This window comes from Berghia stephanieae, chromosome 14, assembly GCF_034508935.2.
Source record: "Berghia stephanieae isolate SIO BIC M18660-M18661 chromosome 14, UCSD_Bste_1.3, whole genome shotgun sequence".
Classification (NCBI taxonomy): domain Eukaryota; kingdom Metazoa; phylum Mollusca; class Gastropoda; order Nudibranchia; family Aeolidiidae; genus Berghia; species Berghia stephanieae.
In genome coordinates, this window is record NC_088373.1 from 12,733,272 (window position 1) to 12,748,271 (window position 15,000).

The window sequence follows — 15,000 nt, forward strand, 5'->3', positions numbered from 1 at the left end:
GATACAATTGGTCACGAATTCTCTTCAGTAGGAATGTGCATTGTGTAATATTTAAATTCCACGCTATTTATTTTGATACAATTGGTCACAAATTCTCTTTAGTAGGAATGTGCATTATGTAATATTTAAATTCCAGGCTATTTATTTTGATACAATTGGTCACAAATTCTCCCTTAGTAGGAATGTGCATTATGTAATATTTAACTTCCAGGCTATTTATTTTGATACAATTGGTCACGAATTCTCTTTAATAGGAATGTGCATTATGTAATATTTAAATTCCACGCTATTTATTTTGATACAATTGGTCACAAATTCTCCCTTAGTAGGAATGTGCATTGTGTAATATTTAAATTCCAGGCTATTTATTTTGATACAATTGGTCACAAATTCTCTTTAGTAGGAATGTGCATTATGTAATATTTAAATTCCAGGCTATTTATTTTTGATACAATTGGTCACGAATTCTCTTTAGTAGGAATGTGCATTATGTAATATTTAAATTCCAGGCTATTTATTTTGATACAATTAGTCACGAATTCTCTTTAGTAGGAATGTGCATTGTGTAATAATTAAATTCCAGGTTATTTATTTTGATACAATTGGTCACGAATTCTCTGTAGTAGGAATGTGCATTATGTAATATTTAAATTCCAGGCTATTTATTTTGATACAATTGGTCACGAATTCTCTTTAGTGGGAATGTGCATTATGTAATATTTAAATTCCAGGCTATTTATTTTGATACAATTGGTCACGAATTCTCTTTAGTAGGAATGTGCATTGTGTAATATTTGAATTCCATGCTATTTATTCTGATGCAATTGGTCACAAATTCTCTTTAGTAGGAATGTGCATTATGTAATATTTAAATTCCAGGCTATTCATTTTGATACAATTGGTCACGAATTCTCTGTAGTAGGAATGTGCATTATGTAATATTTAAATTCCAGGCTATTTATTTTGATACAATTGGTCACAAATTCTCTTTAGTAGGAATGTGCATTATGTAATATTTAAAGTTCAGGTTATTTATTTTGATACAATTGGTCACAAATTCTCTTTAGTAGGAATGTGCATTGTGTAATATTTAAATTCCAGGCTATTTATTTTGATACAATTGGTCACGAATTCTCTTTAGTAGGAATAATGTGCATTGTGTAATATTTAAATTCCAGGCTATATATTTTGATACTGTATTGTTTAACATTTAAAGTCCTGGCTATTTTTTATGTGTTTATCTTTTTATTTATTTATTTGCTTATTTATTCATTTCTATATGTATATATTTATCTATTTTATTTATGTCATTAATCGACTCCAAAAGATACAGAACAAAGCAGCTCGATTGGTAACGTTATCTAAAAAGCGCGAGCATATAACACCGATTTTGGAGGACCTACACTGGCTACCTGTAAAGTTTAGGATTGAATTTAAAATACTCACCCATGTTTTCAATTGCTTAAACAATTCCGCTCCTGTTTACCTTCAGGAACTTATCCACCTTTATGAACCCAGTCGACATTTAAGATCTGCTAATTTAAATATCCTAAGGGAACCCCCAAAATCGTTAGTTTTTCATGAGAAATCCTTTGACCACCATGCCCCCCGACTGTGGAACTCCATCAATATTGAAACTAAAAATAGTGAAAATCCACTTATCTTTAGAAAACGGTTAAAAACTGAGCTTTTCTGTAGGGCATATAATTTGGACTCTTAGTATGTATTTTATTATAATATATTATGTTATCATCGAATTTGTGTGGTTTTTAACATGCCAGTTCTATATTTGTATATCATACATGATGTGTTGAGGTAAAGCGCCAGTGAGCAATTCCAAATTGGAACTAGGCGCTATATAAGTTCATTATATTATATTATTTATTATTAAAGGATTTGTTTGTTTATCTTGTAGGCCTGACATCCATGAATCAGATACTCTAAGTTTCTCTGATGAGGAACCCACTGAAGACGCAATACTTGTTGTGGTACATATGTCCTGTGCCTTTGTCGGTCTTGTAATGGACTTGGACCTTGACCTTCTCACCGGCCTTCAGGTTGACGACAGATGATACTGAAGACTGGTCTCCAACATCTTTGTCTTCAACGTACAGTCTGGCAAATTCTCTCTCGTCTGTAGTCCTCAAGCTAAATCCAACACCGGCTGATTTTAAAAGAAAATGAAAATTAATAGAAACAACTTGAGATCTACAATATATATATATATATATATATATATATATATATATATATATATATATATATATATATATATGTGTGTGTGTGTGTGTGTGTGTGTAATAATAATAATGGTTATGGCGATGATGATGATGATGATGATGATGATAATAATAATAATAATAATAATATTAATAATAATAATAATAATAATAATAATAATAATAATAATAATGATAATAATAATAATAATAATAATGGCCACCGTTGCTGGGCGACGTGACATCAGACTACTGAATCCAATTGTGAGCAGATGTTAGTGTTTGTTACTATAGAAACGGAATCCATTGTCAACGATAAAACACTCAATGAGATGTCGCAAGAGCATAAACTGGTCGCCATAAATGGAAGACGCACAATTCAAAAGGCTAAAATCCTTATTAAAAGGCCCGTCAGCGACTGACAACGATGCCAATAGGTAGTCTTATTCAAAATTAAAGGAAAACAGTAACTCATACCAGGTCCAATAAGGAAGTAATGGACACGGAGATCATGTGTACTAACGATCGTTGGTGAGGAAGATAAGAAAGAGACAGGCTAAATTTATGGGACGAAAAAAGGATTTGAAAACTTGACAACTGGAGGGTTGGACAGAAAAAGAGAACCTGACAAAATATATTAAATGGTTTGACAAAATGGTTGGGGACAGAAAGGAATACCGAAACAGTGCAGTAGATGTAGGAAAGAGTGGAGTGGAGATCCTTGGTCGGAAACCCAGTGAATACCAGCACACTATTAGTGACCCAACGTCTCGGAACGGTATAATGTCGGGATGAACCAGATGCTAAAAAGTGAAATTTAAGCTAAACTGGTAAAAAATTATAAATTATTGATATTTAGCATTCTAAATATGATATTCATTCTCCTAAATAAAGCATAGAAACTCAACGTCAGACTGATATTTCTGGTCACAAATTCAATTTTCAGCAACTTAATCATTCCGACTTAATACCGTTTTGAGACGAGGGGTCACATTTATTATGAGGCTGTGGTCGTTTGTTGAAATCTGCATCAACCGGTTTTACGTCAAGTTGGCGATCAAGGATCCCCCACTCCACTCTTTCCTGCATCTACTATGCACTATTTCGCTGTACCGTTCTGTCCCCAGCCATTTTGTCAAACCATCTAACATATGTGTCAGTGCATGGGAAAATCAGTCGGAAGGTGAACATTTTGGATTTGCATTTTTTTTTTGCATGTTCTGAAACAATATTCTCCCCCAGAGCATTTTAATATTTATTTGAAGTAATGTCGGTGATTTTTCATGAAGTTATGGTCAGATGTATGGGAAAGTTGTCCAGCAACTTTTCTCAAATTTCATACTTTTTCAACTTGACTAGCTGTAAAAAATATTTAGACGTGAAATCAATCTTTGACATTTCCCGAAGATGTACAAAAAGGGTTGATTTAATCATTTATGATAAGAACTCATTTTTTTTATAAAACTAACTAAACTTGTCACTATCTCAGTTCAAACCTTTTCACCATCCGACTGATTATGTCATTCACTGTAAAATATTTTGTCGCTGCAGGTCAGATTCCCCTTTTTCACGTTATATTATTGAATCGTATTTTACTTACCGTCTCCTTCTACTTCCATGACCAAGAAGAAGGCGTAAACTCCATCCACGGGGGCAGTGAAGATCCCACTGCCAGAGTCATAACCTTGACCTATGCGTGTGATGACCTCATTGAAGATTACGGTTTTTCCAACACTGACGTAATACTTGCCACCTCTTTGAGCATTTTGATTAATTGAAGCGGAGAAAGCGTGGAGAGAACCTAAAAGAAAAAAATACAGAAAATATGTTAGAATGTTGTTTTTAAAGTGCCACATGGTACATGGTTCCAATAAGAATGGGTGTATAATTTGACTGTAGGTGCAATGTTATAATATAAGAATGGGTGTATAATTTGACTGTAGGTGCAATGTTATAATATAAGAATGGGTATATAATTTGACTGTAGGTGCAATGTTATAATATAAGAATGGGTGTATAATTTGAATGTAGGTGCAATGTTATAATATAAGAATGGGTGTATAATTTGATAGTAGGTGCAATGTTATAATATAAGAATGGGTGTATAATTTGAATGTAGGTGCAATGTTATAATATAAGAATGGGTGTATAATTTGAATGTAGGTGCAATGTTATAATATAAGAATGGGTGTATAATTTGAATGTAGGTGCAATGTTATAATATAAGAATGGGTGTATAATTTGACTGTAGGTGCAATGTTATAATATAAGAATGGGTATCATAATAGTTTCTGAATTAATATTCACCTCTTCCCGTATATTACTCAATGTAATCAATGTATTCAACGCCTCAATCGTCGTTAGATTGGATATGCGTTGAGAATAGAACTCAAAGGTCAAAAGGTTTGCTAGCCAGTAAACTTTCGTGCGCTGACCTTGTGACCTCAAGAAGTCGCTAGGGGCCCTCCAGACAGATATTACGTTTGAAGCCACTGTTTTGGAGTGGTTGATAGCGTCTAGTGTAGAGCGTCTCTCTCGGGGCCAGGCGGAAAGTATCGTAACAATTGGGTCTCGGGTTCAACTCCCATTGCCGCAAATGTTATTGTTCTCTCCCGTCTTCCGGCATTATTTTTCACTTTGTTTCTTGTTGTCATGATAACGGGACGCAAAAGGCAACGTGGAATATATCAATGAGATAAATGTTTGTTTCATATTGTAATTTATAACAAATGTGATAGAAAAGGAGAGAATATAATATGGTGAAAATGCGCGTTATCTTTGAATATTTGGTGGTGGTGGTGGTGGTGGTGGTGATGGTGGTGGTAATGATGGTGGTGGTGGTGGTGGTGGTAGTGGTGGTAATGATGGTGGTGTTGGTGGTGTAGATGTTAATAATGATGATAATGTCGACGGTAAACAAGACCACACAATATACCTATCTTGCCCACATTGTCATCGATATCGTCCATCTTACTGCTGACAGCATGGACGAGAGCTTCAAGGCCATTGATTCTCGCCTCAAATTTGGAATTACTGTTCTCTGGTTAGAAAAATCAACAGATAAAAATAAATACCGTATCCAAAATAATATGCACACACTTGAATTGCGGATGTCCGCAAAATTTTACATTCTCAATTTGATTTACAGCGCTTTATTTAATCTCACAACAGGTCATTTCATACTGAATATAACATGCCGTCATGCGTGTCGGATAATTTTTCTCATTATTCGCCGTACGGTCGGATAATTTTTCTCATTATTCGGTCGTACGGTCGGATAATTTTTCTCATTATTCGGCCGTACGGTCGGATATTTTTTCTCATTATTCGGCCGTACGCTGAGACAATTAATTTTCTCATTATTCGACCGTACAGTCGGATATTTTTTCACATTATTCGGCCGTACGCTGAGACAATTAATTTTCTCATTATTCGACCGTACGGTGCAATGATTTATCTCATTATTAATATATTCAGGCGTATATTGCGATGGTATATAAAAATTAATCGCTCGTGCGCCACTCCATTATATAATTCGACCAATCAATTGTTTTAGAGATTAGGTATTTTCAAGATTGCTGTAATTGTATTCAATAGTCTGATGTCACGCCGCCTGGCAACGGCGGCCATCTTGGTTCTAAACAAAGAAAATCATTACTTTTTATTCTTCATGCTGGCTTGAACTTTTCATATGCCTTGTGATCAGAATGTGTAAAAGTCAAAACATTGTCAAATTTATGTTTTTTTCCCCTCTGGATATGCTTTTATGCTCGCCGGAGAAATATTTCATACGGGCGTCCGCCATTGTTCCGATAGTTTAGAGCCAGTGTTGCTAAGTTACCATGCGTCATTATGAAGGAAGTGACGTTACGGCTATTGAATCCTATTGTCATCTTATCTATAATTATGCGGCTATGTGGTTTGACACTCGCTTTCGGTTTTAGTTTTAATTTGCAACTAGGTGTTGATTTATAGAGATAATCATTTTAATCCCCTCTATTATCTCTTTTTTAAATACTACTACTACTACTACTACTACTACTACTACTACTACTACTACTACTACTACTACTACTACTACTACTACTACTACTACTACTACTACTACTACTACTACTACTACTACTACTACTACTACTACTACTACTACTACTACTACTACTATCTACTACTACTACTACTACTACTACTACTACTACTACTACTACTACTTCTACTACTACTACTACTATACTACTACTACTACTACTACTACTACTACTACTACTACTACTACTACTTACTACTACTACTACTACTTCTACTACTACTACTACTACTACTACTACTACTACTACTACTACTACTACTTCTACTACTACTACTACTACTAATAATAATAATAATAATAATAATAATAATAATAATAATAATAATAATAATAATAATAATAATAATAATAAATACTGAAATCCAAACGGACTAGCAGTTTGACGTCATTATTTGGTTTTTGCACCGCCTAGTGAGTTGTCGTTAGTAGAGCTCATGGAAACAAGTTATTTCATTGGTTGAACTATTGAATCCAACTCACGATTTGTTTTCTTTTGTGGCAAAAGACTGGCATTTTGACGTCATTTTTTGTTCAGTATCAGGCCATAACTTTACGAAGGCCACGGTCCGTGACCTTCGTTACTTTACGAAGGCCACGCAAGGTCTCAGCCACTTCGTCTGTCACAGACCGCCAGTGATAACTTATCACTTATGAGCATGTTGAGTGCTCTCTCCCGTAGTTTATTTCCTCCATGTTCCAGATTGATATATAGATAGTTCGAAGATGACGTCACTCAGGTCTTTGTTATTGTTTTTTGCCATCCGCGTTTATGAGTAATGCTCACTGAACTGTATTAACCTGACTATAAACGTTCATGGATACACACAGTTTTGTGTGTTGGTTCGTTATACTTCCGGATGGCAATGTTATGAGCTTCTTAGCCAAGCGCATACTATCTATACAAAATATACATAATAATACTTACCATCGATATACAGATAAGCATCGTCTGAGTCCTGTCTGGTCACGTTCATATTATTGAGATAAACCACGTGACATCTGTACTGCCCAGTGTTCTCAGTTGAAGGAAAATGTAGTGTGACATTCAAATAACCTCCACTGATTGCCCTGTTGTCAATCTGACCATCGGCCTGGCAAGATAAGATTAATTAGCAAGAGCATAATATTACGTGGCACGAAGAAGAAAAAAACGTGAGCTTTTTATATACAGCAATATCCACTAAACGTGCTCAAAGCGCATTACAAAGGGTCCCTGACCAACAGCAACACGTAACGAGTAGAACGAGAAATGACGCCTATTAGGTAATATTACAAATTTTTTCGGACAGAGACAACGCTGTTAACGACCAGGTAGTCATTTTACACCCGAGTACGGTGAGAGAACGTGAGGAAAGAGCCTTTTTCCAAGGACTCAACTATGCGCCGAGCGAGGCTCGAACCCATGACCCAGAAGCATCAAACCGGTATAATGATGCTGATAATGATTGTTGTGCTCAGTAGGATTAAATTCATACTCGATAAATAAGAAACATAGGATAGTTTATTTAAATAACCAACAACTACAACAACAACAACTACAACAACAACAACAACTAAAAGTTAATGTTTCCGGCAACACTTTTTTATCACTTTATTTTTGCATCTGGTTCACGTGATACTAGTTTGGGACGATGGGTCACACCTTGACAAAAAAAAAAAAAAACAGAGGACATGCATTTGACTCGGTCAAATCATAGCTTTACCAGCCGACCAGAAAAGTGCAATTTAAGAGGGGGAAAATGCAACTTATGTCCTTTGTCTTTAGTTCACCACCATCATCATCATCATCATCATCATCATCATCATCATCATCATCATCATCATCATCATCATCATCATCACCATCATCATCACCATCACCATCATCATCATCATCATCATCATCACCTTCGTCATCATCCTCATCACCAACTCATCATCATCATCATTATATCATCATCATCATCATCATCATCATCATCATCATATATAATAATAATAATATAATAATAATAATAATAATATAATAATAATAATAATAAAATAATAAATAATAATAATAATAATACACATTTATATAGCGCTCATTCTCGTGTAAAACACAAGCTCTGGGCACTTTACAATATAAATATCAATTTTAAGTGAAAAAAAAATAATAACAACAATAATAATTCATAGCCAAATCAAGGATTCAAAAAGTCAAGAAAAACAAATACAGTAAAAATGTGTCTTGAGATTCTTTTTAAAAGTATGTAAAGACTTGCACTCCCTCAGACCACGTGGTAGTTCATTCCAAATCTTGGGGCCGAAACAAGCAAACGATCTATCACCAAATTTTGTTCTTGATCTTTTTTCCGAAATTTTCGTTTGGTCATTACATGATCTTAAAGTGTAATTTTCAAATTTACACATGACCACGTGATCTGTGAGATATGCCGGTCCTATACCAGCCAAACACTTATAAACAAGACACGCTGCTTTGTAATATGTGCGCTTTTCAATGGGCAACCAATAGAGAGATGCCAACAAAGGGGTTGCATGATCAAATTTTTTTTTGCCAAAAACTAATCTTGCTGCACTGTTTTGCAGCAGTTGTAATTGTTTAATAAAAGCCTGAGGCAAGTTGACAAGCAGCGAGTTACAATAATCTAGTTTCGAAAAAATGAGGGAAACAACCAATGTTTTACATGTTCCAATTGCAATATACTAACGGATCGAACTGATTTTCTTCAGTTGAAAGTATAAAGATTTACAGAGAGCAGAAATGTGAGCTGACATTCTCATTTCTGAATCAAAATAGACCCCAAATTTTTCAGTCTTTGAAACTTTGATTTTTTCACCCCCAATCAGCACCTCAAGACCATCATTCACCTTCAACTGCCCTCTATTTCCCACAATCATCACTTCTGTTTTTGACTCATTCATTTTCAACTTGTTTGCATCCATCCACTCTTTCACATCCGTCACACATTCTTCCACACGTTTCACAATATTTTCGAGATTTTTAGTTTTATCAGTAGCATAAAGTTGCGTATCATCTGCATAGAGATGATAGCGCAGCCCATGACCAGTGATGACATTAGATAATGGAGAAGTAATAATAATAATAATAATAATAATAATAATAATATGACGATAATAACAATAATGATAATAATAACACTAATATTAATAATAATTATTATCATTTTTATTATTATCATTATTATTATTATTATTATTATTATTATTATTATTATTATTATTAATATTATTATTATTATTATTATTATTATTATTATTATTATTATTATTATTGTTGTTGTTGTTGTTGTTGTTGTTGTTGCTGTTGTTGTTGTTGTTGTTTGCCTTATTATCAGCCTTCTGCTTATTTGTAGTGACTCATAATCATACATAACTGTCTCACGGCCCAACTGCGTAATTTTATAACACTGCATAAAATACAGACAACCAAGACACAGAAAATTACCAGGTGCTCGTAGAATTTCCAGTGGCGGCCTTCTGTTATCGAGATCAAGGTGCGTTGCCGTCGAGTAAAGCCGACTGGCACTCAATCTTCATCTATTACAGGTCTGGCTACCCCTTTCTATCGCCCATTTCTGTAGCTTGTTCCATAGGCGAGCTATAGTGAGTCATAAAGCCCAAGCCGCGCACAAGTGAGACAACTTATTTTTGGCGGGTTAAAGTGCGCATGCATCAATGCAGAATTACCAGTTTGGCAACAACAAAAAAATTTAACTGGGCTTGATATTTGGTATTTTGGGAGTGTTTTGCTAAATCACTTAATTTTACCTAAATGATAGATAATAATACAGTATTATTATATGGTGAGCCAAGGTCAAATTGTTATGACCGCGTGACAAACAATGAGGATTTTTTTTTTCTTTTATTATATGTATTTTTGCAGAAAAAAAGCGATATCTATAATATTTCATCCTTTTTTCCAAAACTAGTGTGGCATGTTCTATAAAAATAATCTCACAACCCTGGCATATTTACCCGTCCTTTTCAATCTCAAGATGGCGTATGGCGAGTACTAGTCTATTGCTATGAAAATGAAATGAGTAAGAAGACATAGGCTGACGAGTTTTTCGTTTTGTGTATTCTGCACGTGTGCGTGTGTGTTGTGTGTAGAGCTGTTAATGCCCCCTATCCATTCTGGTAAGATTACCTCTTTTGTGACGTCGCGAATATCACATCTGGATTGACCAGTCAAAAATCTAATGTTTAAAAATCGGGGACGTGATTGGTTCCTGCTACGCTACATGCCCAGTCAGAATCTAGAATCAAAAAAAAACCATGGACCTAATTAGTCCCTGGCAGAGACCCAACTCCGATCATTTTGAGTTAAAAGGAGATGCATAAGCCATCTTCGTCCTTTCTCTCTCATTATGGCTCGAGACTTATTATTATTATTATTATTATTATTATTATTATTATTATTATTATTATTATTATTATTATTATTATTATTATTTATTATTATTATCATTATTATTATTGTTATTATTATTATTATTATTATTATTATTATTATTATTATTATTATTATTATTATTATTATTATTATTATTATTATTATTATTATTATTATTATTAGCATCATTGTCATCATCATCATCATCATCATCATCATCATCATCATCATCATCATCATCATCATCATCATCTCATTATGGCTCGAGACTTATTATTAATATTATTATTATTATTATTATTATTATTATTATTATTATTATTATTATTATTATTATTATTATTATTATTATTATTATTATTATTATTATCATTATTATTATTATTATTATTATTATTATTATTATTATTATTATTATTATCATCATTATTATTAGCATCATTGTCATCATCATCATCATCATCATCATCATCATCATCATCATCATCATCATCAAATTGGCCAAACCAGTGTGACCAAAATTTAATATCATATTTTTAGCGGTATATTCTGTGTGAACGAGGGTACGAGTTACTTCTGACAATCTTATAGCCGTGGAATTTAATTGTGTTATGATTAAGTAATGTCATTTATAACTAGTAAGTGTAATGAACAATAATTAATTTAGTGTTTCCGACTGGTACTGTATGTAGACGCCAACCTATTAAATTATGAATTACAAATTCATGCTTATTATAAACAAATATATTTTATTCACTCTCTATATCTACATATATGTATATATAATTGTATATGTAAGTAACTCGCTAAGTCAATGGAACCTCAAAGTCAAGGAAACAAAAACTAAAATAGCAGTAATTGATTGGAAAAATGTCAGAAAGCTTGGGAACTTGATGAACGAGGAAGAAGACATTAAAAGAAGAAAACTGCGAGCACAAAACGCCTTTCGCGACCTTTTAAATATCTTGTATAGGCATGACATCATCAGCGAAAGCAAAAGAATACGATCAACGAAGCCCTTGTGCTACAGTACCAATACTGCTCTAAGGCTGTGGTACATGGGGATTACCGAAAAATGATTCAGACAGTCTAGACGCCCTACACAGAAAACAACTCTGCTGAGTCATGGGTGTGACATAGCCAGACAAGAATAGTAACAAAAGATCTCTACGACCGCTGCAGAGTACGCACTGTCAGAGATAAAATAAAACAACAAAGATGGAAACTTCTAGGCCACATTCTCCGAAGGAGTACAAGCAATGAAGGAATACTTCAATGCCGGGAAAGAAATACCGTGGACGAACACCAACGTCTCCACCAACAACACCAAATGCCGACCTGCAGACAGACATACTATCGTCTGCTCCAATCAGCACCAGGAGAATTTTTTACATTTACGGCTACAGAAACTTATTCCATCAAAACTGAAGACGGAACATGGTCTGCTCGCTCTTAAAACGTTGGAAACATGGGAACATATAACAAAAGGAATCCAACAAGCAGAGTACATTTATTTGACAACCTCACAATTCACAAGGGTCCTTAAGACGGCGTAGCCAAATTCATCATAATAATATTGTATGTAAGTATACCTTTCAGATGAGTTTGGTTGTATATTTTTTTTGTTTTTTGTTTTAGTCTAAGTCTTTTTTTTAATGAGATTTTATATAGAGCAATATCCACTAAATGTGCTCAAAGCGCTTTACAAGGGGTCCCTGGTCAACAGCAACCTTTAACATGTAGGACGGGACATAACGCCTGTTAGGCAATATTGCAATTTTCGGACAAAGACAACGCTGTTTACGGCCAAGTACTCATTTTACACCTGTGTACGGTGAGAGAATGTGAATAAAGAGCCTTTTCCAATGACTCAACTATGCGCCGAGCCCGAGGCTCAAACCCAGGACCTTCCGACCCGAAAGCGAGTGTCATACCACGACACCACATAGCCGCACAATTGTTTCGTTTTCCTTTTGTTGTGTGTGTGTGTGTGTGTGTGTGTGTGTGTGAGAGAGAGAGAGAGAGAGAGAGAGACAGAGAGAGAGAGAGAGAGAGAGAGAGAGAGAGAGAGAGTTGTATGTCTGTTTTAGACTTAGTTGAGTGTGTCTCCTTTGTAAAAGCTCCAATAAGTTGTTCACTAAGACAATTATCAATTCTATAGCCAACGGTAACATTGAGGCAGCGCCTGGGTATCGTATCTCTCGATTCAGGATTTTATTTGATAAGGTCGTACGTACGTGTAGTCGCCTGCCTTCCTTCTTTCCGTAGGAAATCGCCCCATTGCCTCGCAGGAGAGCCACAGATTCTTGGTCACCTTTGGTGATTTGTATGAGGAAAATCTCCAGCGGCCGACTTGTGGAACCTATGTCTGTTCGACACGAAAATGTCACGTTTTTGGTAAGGCTTTCAATTCCTTTCCTTGGCGTGATTGAAAGCTGTAGGCATTGACCTAGGGACAAAGAAACCATTGTAAAAAATGAGAATAATAGATTTATAACCCGTTAACTGTCGTATTCTGAAAAAAAAAAAACACGTATTTAAACATTTGGCTAGAAAACTCGTCCTTCAATATCGATCGATTTAAATGACTCTCATCTTGGCAAAAAGTCTAAAACCTGGACCTTGTGAGATCCTAGGTTTGAGCGTTTTATGCCAAGATGATGGTCATTTAACCCTCTCCTTGCCACCTAAAGCAAAATCGTCACATTTGTTACGACACAATATACATTATTTTTCTTATTCAGATTTATTTTGCACATCACATTGATCTTTGTTTAATCAATAAGAACATAAAGTTGTTTTGTAGGGAGATTGTTTGAGTTCAAAAAATCAACTCTTCTGCTGGGTAAGCCTCGTATTTTGGGAAAATACTGAACATGGTCGGTAAGGAGCTCTATCCTGTTCAGTATTTTAAAGCAATCGATATTTGAAAGACAAGTTTTCTGGCCAAATTTTTAAATACGATGTTTTTCTCGAGTAAGAATAGGCTGCCCAGTTTTGTGATGGAGGAGATCAAAAGTATTTTTGAGGATTTATCAGATGGAGAGTTGTTGACCAAGTGCTTGCACGGCGGAACGCAGAACGCTAATGAAAGCTACCATCTCTTAGTTTGGGATAGATGTCCAAAATCAATATTTGTTGGAGATAGCTGTTAGTGATGCCACTATTGACTTCAATGAAGGTGAGATGGGAAGGATTGATGTTTTTCGGAAGCTAGGACTAGATATAGGTGAATTTCAAAAAAGTGCATTTCGACATATGGATTTACGTAGGATCAAGTCTGCGGAAAAGGATAGTAAAACCACATCAAAGAAGAAAAGGGCAGAGAAAACAATTGCCAAAGCAAAAGAAACAAGTGAAGATAAGTCTTATGAGGGAGGAGACTACTAATTTCACTTAGGTGGGTAGTTTTCATCATGTCACAGTCATTCGTTATTGTTTTTTCATCGTTTTCTCGGAATGTCATTTTCACCGGTTTGCTACAGAGCTAAATCATGATTTCTCAAAAAGTTATAAAGATATCTCTATGAAAGTTTGCATACATGTAGTTGATCTCCTTGTATATCATTTCTTATAAGATAAACATTATCAATCTATTAATGAAGGATTAACGATTTTTTTAAAATATTTTATTTCTTATATTTTCTGTCTGAAAACATTCTTGGAATGAAATGACCATAAAAAAAAAAAATTACTTTATATTAATTATGTTTGTGCATCAGGTTACTTGTATAATTTACTTTATATATACAAAATTTCATTGACTTATCTTTAAAACTCTTTGAGAAATTTTGATGTCAAAAATTGTACGGCTCATAGGACCCTCAAAATGATATTTTTTGGGTCCCTGGTACCAAAAAATACCATTAATTTGGGGTAAAGGGCTACTTTTTCTGTATAACTAACCATACTCCATCATTATGTGCCTTTTAAAACAATATTTAACCATTATTTCTGTTTGGGGGTTTATCCTGGTTAAAGGCCAACGTGATTATTCCGTAGCCATCTGGAATTCTGAGGGTTTATGTATCCGTATGCACGCCCTACTATTCCACGCGTTTTTCGCCCAAAGCGACGTGTAAATATGCAGGTCAAACATCCGAACGCCCTTATGGGCCTAGTTTAACATTGTTGTAATGGAAACTATTTTTCGTCATTTTTTCTGAGATTTCCATCACAACAATGAGCCCATAAGGAATTGGGTTATCAGACCTGTAAATAAGTGCACGTCGGCCCAATGATATAATTTAAACAACAACTGAGTTATCCATCCGTACGAATTGAGAACACCTAAC

General features: G+C 34.6%; 2 protein-coding genes across 2 annotated transcripts in view; one reads left to right on the forward strand and one right to left on the reverse strand.

The window, feature by feature from the left end:
* The window catches only part of LOC144960167 (uncharacterized), a 289,349-nt gene that overhangs the window by 214,245 nt on the left and 60,104 nt on the right, over window positions 1-15,000 (forward strand). The window lies entirely within an intron of this gene.
* LOC144959435 (uncharacterized) overlaps window positions 1,243-15,000 on the reverse strand; it is a 14,682-nt gene continuing 924 nt past the window's right edge. The window contains exons 2-6 of the mRNA XM_078892019.1: window positions 12,943-13,154; window positions 7,235-7,400; window positions 5,155-5,259; window positions 3,820-4,020; window positions 1,243-2,164 (exon numbers count right to left, since the gene is read on the reverse strand). Of these exons, the coding sequence (XP_078748145.1) occupies window positions 1,941-2,164; window positions 3,820-4,020; window positions 5,155-5,259; window positions 7,235-7,400; window positions 12,943-13,154 (908 nt within the window). The 3' untranslated portion in view covers window positions 1,243-1,940. The remainder of the gene's footprint in view (window positions 2,165-3,819; window positions 4,021-5,154; window positions 5,260-7,234; window positions 7,401-12,942; window positions 13,155-15,000) is intronic.